Source organism: Vipera ursinii (genome assembly GCF_947247035.1).
Source record: "Vipera ursinii genome assembly, chromosome: 2".
NCBI lineage: Eukaryota > Metazoa > Chordata > Lepidosauria > Squamata > Viperidae > Vipera > Vipera ursinii.
The window spans coordinates 216779583-216794909 of record NC_139513.1 but is presented as its reverse complement, the minus strand read 5'-3'; the positions used below and the strand labels follow the sequence as shown (position 1 = coordinate 216794909).

The following is a 15327-nucleotide window of genomic DNA, read 5'->3' as shown; positions in this document are numbered from 1 at the left end:
AGGTTGTAGGTTATGGAATTACCTACAATAGAGCAGGCATCGTATCTGAGCTTTGACTAATCTCAGCAAGGTCAGAACTTGATAATAGTAGATGACACAACGCCAAGAAATACCAGGGCAGTAACCTAGACTGGAAAGTTCACAAATCATTCCAGAAGAATCCAGCATCAAATATTTCTATATTGCTGCCAAAACAGTTACAGGAATATGCTCCTGAAATCACCAGGAATCAATTTTAAATAGTAAAACTCTTTTACCTTACATATGAAGCATCATTTCCTAAATCCGTAGTCTGCTATTTAAATGAGTTTCTAATCCTAAATTTAAATGAGGATGAAGTAAACCAGCTTTTGCTATAACCATAGACCAGCTAAAACAGAAAAGAAGCATTACTTCTTTTGAAATATTTTTTTCAATAAGTCTTCCCAAATATTCTATTCTAGGAGGAAAGCTTAATTTCACAAACAAACAATATATTTTCAACTACCTTCTCTTATTGCTATCATTATTCTGATTATTATTACTCTGTTATTCTGCATGTACATTGAGAGCTTCTGCGCTGGGAACAAATTCCTTGTGTGTCTAATCACACTTGGCCAAATAAAGTATTCTGTTCTGTTCTCTTCTGTTCTGTTCTGTTCTAGTTCTAGTTCTATTGGTTTTAAGGTTTGATTTTAACTTCCTCTGTTTTAACTTAGATATAACTGTAAGCCTCTCAGAGTTGCCCTATGGTACCCTATGATAAGATGGGCGGCCAATAAATTTTATAAATAAATAAAATAAATTCTATTTTATTAATTTAAGCTTTTTATCTGTAGTCTATGTTGCAATATGTCATATGATTATTTTTTTATCTGAAGTCTAGGTTGCAATCTTTCATATGATAAGGTTGTCACTATATGGGCTTGCTGGCCATTGCTTTGATCAACTGAGGGTTACACAATATGCTTTTAATAAATAGAAATGGTATAGACCAGGGGTAGGCAACCTTAGCTCTTTTGTGACTCGTGGACTTCAACTCCCAGAATTCCTGAGCCAGCATGGCTCAGCTTGGAAACGTCTGGGAGTTGAAGTCCACGAGTCATAAAAGAGCCAAGGTTGCCTACCCCTAGTATAGACAGAGCGGAGGTTAAAGTTAAGCACCGTACCAGTCTGCTTTGGCACATTTTGGTCAATATCCCCCAAGTATCCCGCAACCAAAACCTAGTTATTACCCAAACATTCTCAAACTGGGCTTTTTAACCTTGAGAATAGTTTGCAAGCCATTATTCACTGTACCTTTTCAACTACAATATTAAAAAAAATCTTAAATTATCTGATAGTAACTAGGGGAAAAAATCCTGTTACTGTAAAATAGTAATTCCCCAGAATATTTAATACTATCTGTTTTTTTCCTTCACTAATTTACTATACTAAGTTCATCTAATTTCACAGGAGAAAAGTTTAAAGTTTCTAGCATTTCCATTGTGAGTTAATTGTTTACACATTGTTAAAAGCTATTTGATCATACATAGATGTAACGATGACTGTATCACTAAGTTCCTTTGCATTGCTGACTCTTGAGTCTTTTGGCACTAAAAATATTTTCTGCCATTTTCTTGGTGTTGTATGAACTAAATTAGGTTCGGCTATACTAGAGACTATTTGCAGAGATTCAGTATTTAAGAATTATTTTTGCGTCAACTGTAATCAGCAAGCAGCTTGAAGATTTCCAAAAATATTCAGGATAGCAGGGAAAATGCACATAGCTATGTTCTGAACTCAATATACAAATGCCCTACTTGGAACATTACCTATGAACATTTCCATAGGGAACAATATTTTTGAGGCAAAGAATTTAAAAACAAGTCTACCAAACAAGCATCAGTCACTTGCCTATGTCGAAAATGATTCTCAGTCTCCAACCAAGTGCATAACTGACTTTTTTTTAACTACCCCCCTCTTCCTCTTTACTAACTCCAGTCAGTCAGCAGGGATGAAACCTATGCCTGCTGTTTTATTGACTAATGCACTCTCCAGTTCTCCATAGCTGTAGGAATTCAATTTTAAAAAAAAAACCCAATTGTGGCATATTGGAACACTGTAGACTCAAGAACTTCATACAGTCCCAATTTTGGGAGAGAACTTGAGTTGAGTGTGATTTGCTCTGTGTTTACAACATTTGAAGCAGATATTTCTAATTCCGGCTGTTTTGTGCAGCCCTAATCAGAATACACGATTTACAATTAGCCAACAGTTTTTAACAGCATTTTGAAATGAAATATTATTGCACCAACTAGAAGACTCTACTGTATGCTTGCCTTTTTTCTATTCTCAACATAGGACTATATTTGACTTCTGATATACATTTTGAGATACTAATAAAATATATAGAAAGGAATACTAGATTATGAATTGTAGACTTCTGCAGAAAATTTAAACCTCTCAGAATCATACATTAAGAAAAAATTAAGTTCTCCATCAATTTTAAAAATAAGAATGCTAATTAATTACTTCTTGAAACAAGGAAACTATTGGGTTTTTTTGCTTTTGTTTCTTCTACTGTTTTATTAAATCCATACAGTATTCACATTTTGGAAAACTAAGATCACTTTAAAATTCTTATTATATAGAATGTATGATTCAGATTTCAGTGGAAAATTGTAATGGTTCTCTTAAAGGAGCAAATTTTCCAGGCATGCTTTCATGAAATCATTAAAATAGAATATAGCATTTAGATTTTATTCCTATTCCCTTATTAAAGTCATCCAAGTTAGTAACCAATAAATATTGTAATCTCAGAAAAATATTGAAGTACTTTGAGTTTTTCATACTGTCATATATTATCATTATATATATTCATATTTAAGAAACTACTTATTATTGCTAATTAAAAGATAGGGGAGCAATAACCAAGGAATTAGTGTACCAGATGGGGCTATTAACATGTTCTGGATGGGGCTGATGTCCATTAGGACTTCTATTATTTGTAGGACAAAATTATATTTAGAGATACTATATTCATATAACCATTTTCATCCCCCATTAGCAAATATTGTTAATCTTTTAATTACCAGCTAGCTTGGGATTTTATTTTATTGTTCTAATAGTTATAATATGAAAGTCGTTTGCACTCTTTTCGTAGCTGCCTTTTCAGATGTTTTACTGTATCTTGGTAGCCTGTGTGGAAGACAATCCAAGTAGAGTACTCCATACATATCCTGTATGTTGGATCCTCAAGGACTATGGCTTTTGCCAGATGAAGCCTTTTTGATTTTGAGGCTGATGAAACGCAGTGCTGTTATTGATCTGTGCGTGACATACCCTGTCTCTCTGCTGGCAGAGTGTAGCAACATTTATCCAGGAATTTGTGAAATGTCACTTGGATCATGTTTGTTAGATAAACTCTGTGAAAAGCAAAATCCAGCTGAAGAGTATACCGTATGTGGAATTGGACGTGACTGACTTCTTTCTGTGTCCAGCTCTAGCTCAGCCAAATGACATTTGTTAACCCAGTGCTTATGTTTTTATATTAAGTTTAAGATAATTCAGAGAAGTATGATTGTCACTTGAAATACCCTGTGAAATGACATATCATTTTACCACTCTATTTTGAATAGAGTGCATGGGATCAGAGTATGTTAACTCTGTTTAACTCTATTCTGTGATCTGAATAATACAAGTCAATAATTGTATATAAAGGGGAAAAAGCAGGGATTGTTTCTGAAGGAAACCAGAGCTTCCTACCTGACTTCAGCTATGTGAAAACTAGCAAAAGGTAGCAATAGATCCGCACACCTGTATTCAAACGTTTCTCCCTTGGTCTTGTGACTTCTTCTGGAGCTTTATCTTGAGTTGGATCCTGTGTGCCTGTATCAGCAAAACATCTGAAATGTTTTTGTCTTCCACAATATACTACTGCCTTTCTTATTTATTGGTTACTTATTCTTATTTATTGCCTTTTTGCCTGAGAGTTCAAGTGATTTACAACAGGCTCTTAATTATATCCCCACAAGAAACTTACCAAGTAGGCTGGATCGAGGGAAAGTGACTGACTCAGAGTCACCTTTTGAGCTTGGTGGTTGACTGACAATGTTAACCTAGATCAGTCCAATACTTTATAATGTTCTGGCTCTCCAATGCAGCATTTGTCATTAAGATTATTCAAAAATGGTGGAATCTGAACCCTTTACTTAAATGATGTAGAAGAATCTCAAGTTTTCCTCCTAGGTTGTTTAGCAGCCCAAACTAGGATAGTCTCACTGGGACAGTTACTGGAGGCTGTTACTAGCTGTATACAATAACTGCATATACAAAGCTATTCGTTTTACCTAATGCTATTGCATGGAAAACTTGTGCAGCTGTATCTTACTTGAGTTTCTCAAATGTAATCACTGATTGGTGATCAAAAAAAATGAAGGATACACTTATTGAGCAGAATAAGTCATCCCCACGAGAGAGAAATGATAGGATCGAGCTCAGGAAGAATCTTCAGGCTCAGGCCTGCAATTTCTGTCATTCAGACTAAGCTGAATAATGCCTATGTAAAACCGTGGCTTGCTCTTGGACCATAAACAGATAAATAAATCAGAAGATTTGCAGAGGTAAATTCTCTGCAGTCTCATAAATCATGAGCATGTATGCTAAATAGATGTGTATGTGTGTGTAGCTCTTCAAATTTGCAGCACTGCAAATAATAGGTTTGTTTGTCTTCGTTTTTCTTTTGGCTCTGTTGCATAGTCCCTGCCTATTTAGAAACTAAATAACTTGGATTCTCAGATCTTTCCCAGGTGTTAACTTTTCAAATTATTTTAGATATCCTTTTCTCTAAAACATAAAGAAGATTTGAAGACTTGGCTTGTGTTTTATTGGTTTCTTGATTACTGGGCTTCTTACAATTCTGCAGATAGTTTCAGATAAGTGTTTTAATGTTAGTTGAGGACATGAAACAGAAGCGTATGAACTATAACGTATAACACAATGATTAAAAGAAGAAAAAGTACATTTAATAACACACTTGATAGCGGTTTTGCTTTTCAGAAGCAGATTTAGATATTTATGTTTATAAATGTAGATTCAAGTGGTATACGCTCATAACTGGGAGTAAAATGTACTTTGTATTACCAATATTTCCAGGTATTAGTAATAATATTATAATAATATGAGTAATCTGGCCCAGTTTAAAACAAATCCCTTTGTTCTGTGGAGAGTAACATCTGTTCTGCTATTCTAATCATTGCACAGGAGGAGTTACAGAAAATTCTCTCTCCTTGCTTTGAAAAAATACATTGCTAAAAATAAATTTTTGACAAATCCTGCTTGCATTTTATGTATGCAATGAGTTACTGTCTTCATTTGGTACGAAATAGTTACCTTAAATAATAAACAAGATTTTAAAGACAGGTTTTCTACATAAACTTTTATTTCAGTTTTGTTATATTTTTCTAAATGGAAAACAGATGGTAGCATTTCTCCCCCATTGAATGTTAATGTAACATATTTGTGTGCCTGATATCTGAAGCATATGAATACTTAGTATTGCTGGTGTTAAATTTGTAATGAGTTGTAGGGATTGTAAAATTCCCTGACTGAGCATCATGTATGTTTTTCATGAGACTTGTAATTCTAAGATATGATAAATAGTGTCTAAAAGTAAGATTTCCTTTGACTTCAGCTCAACTGCTGGTGGCTTTATGGTCATGTCCACATAAATTTCGTGGTAATAATAGAGAAGTGCTTTACCATGGCTTTGTTTCAGGTTACATTTTTTTTAACTAAACAGTTTTTTTCAACTTCCTTTATAGTTCTGGATTTTTCAGATACGAGTTTTTCTCAGTCCTGACTTGAGATATCAGAAACTAACGGTGAAATCTTATATATGCAAAGCATATGCTCACTTTATTCAAGTGATATGTTATTTTTCAAATATGACATTGATAATAGAATCATTCTTCTGTCAGTGTTGTTTCTGCCCACTAAATAATCATAATTTGCCTTCTATCAAGAGAATAAAGAAATTAGTGTAAAAGTTAATTTCCATGTGTTAGACCTGATCAATGCTCTAGGCAGATGTCATTCTTGGTAGTGAGAAGCCCCAAGTGTTAATTTTGTTCGTGCACAATTTTTTTTTAAAATAGATTTTTGAATAGGCTGTTGCTTGAGTAGTTCTGCTTTGTAAGAAATGGCTTTTCAGAGGTGATTCTAGAACTGTTTGTTTTAAATATACTGTATATTGTAGCTTCATTTGAGTTTCTGTTGTATGACTATCCATAGCTTACTTTTTGTAAACACTGCTGGTTTGTTTCTACATAGGAAAAATTTGATAGCCATGGGAGTTGTGACAGAATAAGGATCAGCAACCTTTTCAGGCTAGATACAACATAAGGCTGTCTTTCCTTCCCTCATGTAATATTTTTTAAATGCCCCAAATTATTGAATTGACATTATTTTGGTATTCTTGCTAGAAGTCTCATTAATTACATAGATCAAATATTTTCTAGAGCAGGGGTGTCAATCTGACGGCTCGCGGGCCGGATGCATCATGGCAAAACTGCACCCACCCCATTGCTGGCAAAGGCCAAAATGTCGCGATAACATGACATTGCGAGTTTGACACCTCCTCTGAGTGTCTGCCCTGGGAATTCCTGTGAGCTGTTATGGCCGTGAGCAACCAGATGGTGGGATAAAGTGTGTAGCCAACCGTGCAGCACATCCAGCAGGGGCTGGCCTGGTGGTAGCAGTGCTTCCACTCACCTGCGCTGCGCGGGCTTCGCAGCCCCAGAGTGCACTGGCCAAGGGGCCGGGGGGCTGTGGCTGCTGTCAGACACCTTCAGCCCATGTGTGCTTGCCGCTTCCTGGAAAAATAAGACATTCCCCCAAAATAAGTCCTAATGGGTCTTTTGGACCAAAAATAAATATAAGATCCGGTCTTATTTTCAAGGAAACACAGTAGTTATCATGCCCTTTACTTTTTCACTTCCACACTCAATTTTAGTTTCCACCACTTATTGAATCTTAATATCTTGTTACTTAAAACAGTGATAAGGCCATTGGGTCTTATGAGGTGAGTTGGGCTGAGAGAGAATGACTTGCCCAAGGTCACCCTGCTGGCTTTCATGCTTAAGGCAGGATTAGAACTCACAAACTACTATTTTCTATCCTGGTGTTTAACTACTAGATCAAACACTTCATTAGAGATTTGGGATTTTTGGTCCTTTAAATATTCTTAAAAACTGTTTGGTTAATTCCACACCATATTTAGAATGACTTCAATAATAATATAACAAACCTCAATTGTCATAGCTGTCGGCGCAGTATGTATTGAAGTTATGTTCATTTATACTAGATGACTGAACTTCAAGGGGAACCAGGTCATGATAGGCAATTAGCAGTAATTAGAGAGATTCAACTCAATAAGATGTCAACATTGGATTGCTTAAAGAAATAGCTGAATGTCAGGCACTTGAAAATAAAGTATTACTTCCCCTGACATCCAGGTATGGTGTGTGAAATATGAAATGTTAATTTAACTTTTCTGCTTATTATTCATGTGCAATATTATTTTGTCAGTCAGCTACTACTTTGACAGAATTCAAGGAATCTTAGAACAGTGCTTCTGGAATAAAAGATTAATCTGGCCAAAAGCTGATGAAGCCTGATAACTATCTAAACTAGTTGTTAAAAAGTCTGCTATATTGCTTTGTTTTGCCTGACATTTCATGATATACTGTATTGTCTTCCAGCAAATATCCAGTGGTAGTTTATAAATATGTGCTCTGCCATTAAACAAATTCTAAATTGTAGATGATGATAATAATAGTAATAAGCATTGTGCAAAGAATGGAAGACACAGTTGCTGGTCAATGGTAGTAGATTGGGAAAAGTTAATATCAAAAGAGAAATATTTCAAGGAGACACACTATAACCACTACTGTTTGTCATGGCACTGGTTCCTCTGTCAACAATGTTGAATAACTTAGGCCACGGATATCAAACATCAAAAACAACTGCCAGGCTACCCCACTCCTTTACATGGATGATCTGAAGCTGTATGAAAAATACCACCTGAAACAGAACCACCGCTCAACATTGTCCTTATATACAGCAGTATACTGCAATGGAGTTTGGACTGAACAAATGTGCCAGGTTCATCATCAAACAGGGAAAAATAATGAAAAAGCAAGGAATCACTTTGCCCTGTGGAAATAGCATCAAGAGTCTGGATGAAGATGATCATACAGATACCTGGGCATCCTTCAAGATGCCAGCACCAAGCACACTGAAGTCAAGAAGAAGGTTAGAAGTGAAGAAATCAAGAGAGTACAAACTCAGTGGAGAAAATACCATAAAAGCAATTAACACCTGGGCAATTCCAGCCATTAGATATACAGCTAGACTCAAGCAGAACTAAAAACCCTGGATAGGAAAACCAGAAAAATAACGACAATAAATCATACCCTTTATCCTTTCAGTGATCTTGACAGACTTCACTTAGCAAGGAAAATAGATGGGCATGGACTGTTGCAAGTACATCAGATGGTTGAAGAAGGAAAAAAGGACATGGAAGAACAGTAGAGGACAGAAGATGCACTGAAGTTTGTATAACAGGAAGGCTTACTGTGTACTGGAAAGACCAAACTGGCCTACAAGAAAGACCAAATGGAGAACAGAAAAAAGACATGGGAAGACCAAGTACTGCATGACCAGTATATTAAAAAAAATAGCGGGGAAAACAGATAATAACAAAATCTGGCAATGGCTAAGAGCAGGAAAGTTGAAAAAAGAGAGAGGGGGCCTAATTCTGGCTTCATAAGACCAAAGCTTAAGAACAAATTTATACAAAGCTAGAATTAAGAAGACACCAACAGAGGCAAGTTCTGCCTCTGCAAAGAAGCTGAAACAGTGGACCATCTTGTTAGGTGCTGCTAGAGGATTACACAGTCTGTCTACAAATAATGGCATGACAAAGTAACGACAATGGTGCACTGGAAGATTTGCAAGAACTGGTGGGACCATAAAATAGAGAAAATCATAAAGAATGAAGATGCTAAAGTGCTCTGGAATTCAAACCCATAGGCTCATAATACCCCAGACTTAACAATTGCTGATAAAAAGATTTTTAAAAAGCTAAAGAAAAAGTCTGGATAGTGAACGTGGCAGTGCCTGGAGGCAGCAGAATAGAAAAGGAAGAACTGGAGGAGATAACAAAATAGAAAGACCTGCAAATAGAAATAGACTGAGTGTGGCAAAAGAAAGCAAAGGTAATATCAACAATAATAGGCACCTCGGGTACAATCCCAAAACAACTGGAGCACTGCTTGAACACAATTGTCATTGACAAATTCACCCTCAGTCAGTTGCAAAGGGCAGCTTTATTTGGAACAGCTTACATCCTATGATGATACCTCTAACACCATTAAACATCAACATCTGCCTTTCCCAGGTTCTTGGGAAAGATTTGATTGGTGGTTAAAAATGCCAGATCCAATCTGAAGATCTGGCTTACTGTGCAATGAAAAACAATGCACATTAATAAAATCACCTTCAGTCAATTGCAAAAACGGCAGCTTTACTAAGGAGTAGTTTACATCCGTGTAATGATACCTTTAACACCAACACACAACAACATATGCCTATCCCAGATCTTTGAAAGAAACTCAATAGGTGGATAAAAATGACTAATCTAATCTAAACTGGCTGACTATGCAACAAACCATAATAATTATTATAATTGTATCACAAATAATAATGTATTATTTTACAATTATAGATTTTAGCCAACAAAATTATTTAATGGTCTTACATGAACTAGAAATGTCATTTCTCTGAAAGTACTATGAAAACAAACGTTAGCCTCACTTACCAAAAATATCTGAAGTTGTGGGATCATTTATTCAATCTGACACAACATGAATCCATTTTTCTTATCTCTATAATAGAAATATAGGGCAAGTTCAAACAATGTCTAAATGTAACCATAATTTTGGACATTTTCTACAAAACAGGTGATAGAAATAGAGACCAATCCCTTTCAACTCCGCAAGCCTAGATGTTTGGTTTACTCAGAGGTATAATACAAGAAACTCCATATATCAAATGCATTTTATTCTAATTAAATCCTAATCTGTTAAATGAATACTTTTTTCAAAAAAAGTATACTCAAACTTAAACCAAAAATAAAATATATGTTTCATAGTCATATATATCTTTGGAAAAAAGTTAAACAGACTGTGACAGATATTGTAATTCAACAACATAGTGGAAACATAGTAGGAGATTTGTTTAGTCCACATATAATTCTTGAGGAATTCAGTAGATAATAGAAGAGCCAGCAGATGCATGGGCAAGCTGACTGAATTTAAGCATGCATTATTCCAAAACCTCTCTAGATGATTGGCAGCAGGCTAGAACAGCAGCTGTAGGTGTAGAAAATGCCAATTCCTTTTCTGTAGATATATTTTAATACTGATTCTCAGAAGATTATAATTACCTGTTTATGCTCTTTGCATGTCCAGAAGCAAGAGAGCAGACATGTCAAACAGAAGGCCCGGGGGCCGGATCCGGCCCGCGAAGTGGTTTCATGTGGCCCGCAAAGCCATCCTGAAAACAGTGAGGGAACGGCCCCCACTGCCTTGGCCCTGGCCCAGAGACCCTCCTTCTGCCAGAGACCCTCAGATCTGTCCCACTCCTGCCCAGGCCCCCATAGGCACCCTTGATGCGAACCATGGAGAGCTGGCCATGCCCACCCAGTAGGCCATACGCACTCTAGCCACGCCCACCCAGTAGGCCACACCCACCCTGGCCACACCCACCCGGCCCCTTGAGGGCAACCGCAATGCTGATGCGGCCCTCAATGAAATTGAGTTTGACACCCCTGCAATAGAGGAACCATAACTAAAGTATTAGGATTTAAATCAGGGCAAAACCTTTTATCGAATAAGAATATGTTTAAAACCAAAATACTCAATACAGCAATGCCTGTTCAATAGCCTTACTACCAAAATTTTAATTTTAATTTAATTTATTGAGATTTCTATACCGCCCTTCTCCCAAAGGGACTCAGGGCGGTTCACAGGGCATAAATATAAATGACAATACAAAAATTAAAAGACAATTAAATCAATGCCCAAGTTAAAACAAGAATAATAAAACAAGCCTATAAAAAACCCATGTACCCCCATCAGGCCAGACCCGCTAGTTCAAATAAATGGGTCTTCAACCCGCGACGGAAGGATCGGAGGTCTGATGCCGTCAGGAGCTCAACCGGCAGTTGGTTCCATAATGCCGGAGCACCCACAGAGAAGGCCCTCCCCCTGGGGGCCACCAGTCGACATTCCTTGACAGGAGGCACCCTGAGGAGGCCCTCTCTGTGGGCGCGCACAGGGCGGAGGGGAGTCGACGCCGGCAGCAGGTGGTCCTCGAGGTATCGCGGACCCATTATCTTTAATAGTCTCGCTATTTAATCCAAATAAATTATTTTACCAAACGCTATTTCCAGTAAATATGTTACTTCTAATATATACCTTTAAGCAGACTGTGCTGCTGTCCAAATATTTTTATTCCAAACTTCACTGGAAATGTTTAATCAAATAGCACCTTTGGCCTTCAAAAGAATCCTATGAAAACGGCAAGTTGCAGAATTTTCTTTCATGTCTTTCTAGCTAGTAGGCATGTTTACATAATGATGTAAGAAAATGGTAAATTTGTTATGTTTCCATTGGTTTCAATTGACCTAGGTCTTCACTGAAGAGGCATACACCGAATGTGCATGCACCTGTATGAATTAGGAGTGGATCCATATGAATAAATATGAATCGTATGAATTCATGAGTCCATGTGAATCATCATTGGAGTTTTATATACAGTAGACCCCACTAGTAAAGTTAAATTTCACGTTTTTCTTTCATTCAATCATGCCTGATTTTTAGAGACTGCCAGAAGTCCCTGCAGTTTTATTGGCAAGGGCTTTCAGAAGTGGTTTGCCATTACCTCCTTCCTAGGGCTGAGAAAACTGCCTAGGTGAGTTGCCCAGGGTCACCCAGCTGATTTCATGGCCAAGATTGGACTAGAACTCATGGTCTCCCAGTTTCTAGAACTAATGCCTTAATCATTACATCTAACTGATTCTCAAATTTCATGTATTATCTAAATGTAATTTTATTTTAAATGTTAAAGTTACACAGAATCTTGTTTATAAAATTGTTTTCCCCTATAAATAGCTTAAAGTGACCACTGAATGTCTGTTCTCATGCAAATCAATACATAAAGTATTAAATGGATAATAAGTATATAGAAATATACTTAGAAGAAATAAGTACATAGTCTATATACTTTGGACTGATCACATATTATGCAAATAGTCCTACTCCAACATTGTAATGTTTTCCACTTTGAATAAAACATACTAGTTGTTCAGCTTTTAATATAAACACTTGGTTTAGTACAAGTTATTCTGCTTGAATGCAGAATTGTCTTTGTTAAGAGGTTGAATGCATGTGTACCACATGACCTGTGATAAACTAGTCCAATAAAATCAGTATGTAAGTTTTTAAAATCACAAGAATGACAAAGTGCAGGTAGTCCTTGAGTTATGATCATAATTGAGCCTGGGAATTGTGGCTATAAGTTATGACAGTGCTTATAACTACAATTGATTTTATGACCTTTTTGCATTGGTTGTTAAGCAAACCCAGTGTTCACTATTGGTCAGTTTTTGCTAGACCAGAAGTAAGCATCAGTTTCTGGTAAAATCATCACAAATTATAACCACATGACCATGGGTTACTGCAAATAGCCATAAACATAGGCCAGTTGCCAAGTGCCCAAAATGTGGTCATATGACTGCAGAGGGCCCCTGATCTCGAAACTTCAAAACTTGGTCATAAGTAGCTTTTGTTACTAAGTAATTAGTCATAAGTCAAGAACTTCCTGTAATTGATGAAAACTACAAAGAGTCAAACAACAAATCTAAAAAAGGGAGTAAAACGCTAGGCAAATATTACTTTTCAGGAGATTTTAATCTCCTTATTTCACTATTAAGTATACTGACCTATAGTTCTCTGCCTAGTTTGTGCTTTTGCAATATCTAATTGGGAATTTTCAGAAGGATTTTTTTTAACTCCTCTGAGTATGCTATCATTTTGTCTAATTGTTGATGTCAAATTATACATTATAAGCATCTTTAAAATAATGTTATTGTTGGCTTCTTGGACTCTTTCACCGGTGTATCATTAAAATCTTGGTGGCTTTCTGGTGAGTTCAAACTAGTAAAAGATTGTTGTAACTTTTCCAAAATTAAAGCAAATATTATATATTTCATTTTCTAATCCATTCTGATAAGCTGTTTCTGTGAAATAAACTATTCTGGTCCATTGTCAATCAAACTCAATAAGCCTGAGTTTGTGTGCATGCTATTTTTTTGAACTAAATATCTAACAAGCCTCATCTGCTAATTAGAATTAACATTTATGTTGCTAAATGAGAAGCGTTTTGGCTGCAGTGTAAGGTGGTAAGTCCTACCCAATGGAATAAACAACTAACATCTGTTACCCTGTCCTGCTCCAACTTGGCTTTTACAAGTAAAGTGCATCACTTTCAGGGTCAAGGTTATGGAATTTGTGGTTCCCTGGCTGTGATATGTACATGAGGAAGGGAAGAAACAATAGCATAAAAACAATCCAAACATTGTGCAGTGCATATGCTTTGCTTTAACCTTTACAAGTCTTATAAAACTGATACCAGACAAAACATGATATTCTCTGGAATTTTTCAGTAGAATATGCATATAAATTTATTCTGACAGCCATTATAGCCAATCCAATGTAATCACAAAGTGGTTACACTGCATATCTCGGCATTTTTCTTCATATAGCCCTAGTAGTATTAATAGGGGCAGGATAATGCAGCATTGTTGCCATTGTTTATTACACCCATTTTCTTTTACCTTGCAAGATAAATACCACAAACCAATCTCTTATTTCTTTTTAGCTTTAAGTTTGTACTTTGTAACCAATAAACGCAGCCCACATTATTGCAATTTATGACAATATACGATGAATATTGTATTTTGTAAAGCTAAATTATAATAATATAGAGTGGTGTTCCTAATTCCATATTGAATACAACTATTCCTATTATTTTGTATCCGGAAAGCAGACCCTGACATCCAGCTTGACTGAATTGCAACGAGAAAAATCAGATTTGCAAGGAAAATTGGACCACCTGATCCAGGCGACCAAAGGGAGAGAAGGGCTGTCTCTTTTAGCATCTGGCCATACTGGAATGGCACCAGCTACTCCTGTCAAGACTGTAGATTTGGAAATGAAGCAACTACAGTGTAAACTGAAGGTGAACATTTTATGCTATGAGATAGTAAATAGGCCTCTTATTTATAATAGAGAATATCAGACATTTAGTGACTGAAAAGTGGGTAAAAATGTAAACGCATCTTGAGATAAGAGATAACTTGGCTGTTAAATTATTTTTAACAATCATAATTCAGTAAGTAAATGTTAATATTGAAAAAAATGTCATACGTTTCAAATTTATGACTGTTTGTTGAAAGTAGTCAAAGGTATTGCTTTTTGTAAAAAATAACGCTTTACTTATTGCATGTGCTATGAACGAAGAAATATATACTTTTTCATTATTGGTGGCTCTGAGAAAATTTCTCCTATCTTTGACTACTGTCAAATAACTTTTGCTCAAAAAAAATATCTATGAAATGGCATCTTACTTGTGCTCTTTTAAGGCAAGTAAAAGGTTAAATGGTCACTTCCTGTGAGAAAGGCAGACGCTGAAAGCTAAGAGAATTTGGAGAAAGAAACTGAAACAAAAGAATAAAATAGTCACTGAAGAGGAAAAAGCGGATAGAAGAACATAGGGAAATGAAAAAGATCAGTGGTTTGTGTGTGTGTGTGTGCGCGCGCACATGTGCATGCATGCATGCAGATATAATCCTTAAAAAAACACTGGTAAGGATTGTGAAAAAATAAACAATCACCTAGTAAGCACAAAGTTCCGTCCCGCTAAGTATAGTTCGTTTATATCCATACTTTTTGTAGGTTACATAATTTCATTTAAAAAGGAACAAGTATTAATTTGTAAATCCCTGAATAAAGGAGACACAGCTACAATAACCCTGGTGTTATATGCTACAAGAAGAAGAGCTGACAAAGTGCATAGGTAACATTAGCATAAAGATTATTATCATTTGGGTTGGTGGCAAGGAGATTTATATATATATATTCCTTCTGTTGGGAATCTCTCTCTCTCTCTCTCTCTCTCTCTCTTCTTCTCCCAGAAGAAGGAAGCTAAAGCCTGATGATGACGGATGGGATTCCGTCGAAA

At 36.2% G+C, this 15327-nt stretch overlaps 1 protein-coding gene across 1 annotated transcript in view; it reads left to right on the top strand.

The window, feature by feature from the left end:
• CNTLN (centlein) overlaps positions 1-15327 on the top strand; it is a gene marked incomplete at both ends in the record, with an annotated part of 202506 nt that overhangs the window by 134562 nt on the left and 52617 nt on the right. The window contains one exon of the mRNA XM_083353493.1: positions 14134-14325. Within this exon, the coding sequence (XP_083209619.1) occupies positions 14134-14325 (192 nt within the window). The remainder of the gene's footprint in view (positions 1-14133; positions 14326-15327) is intronic.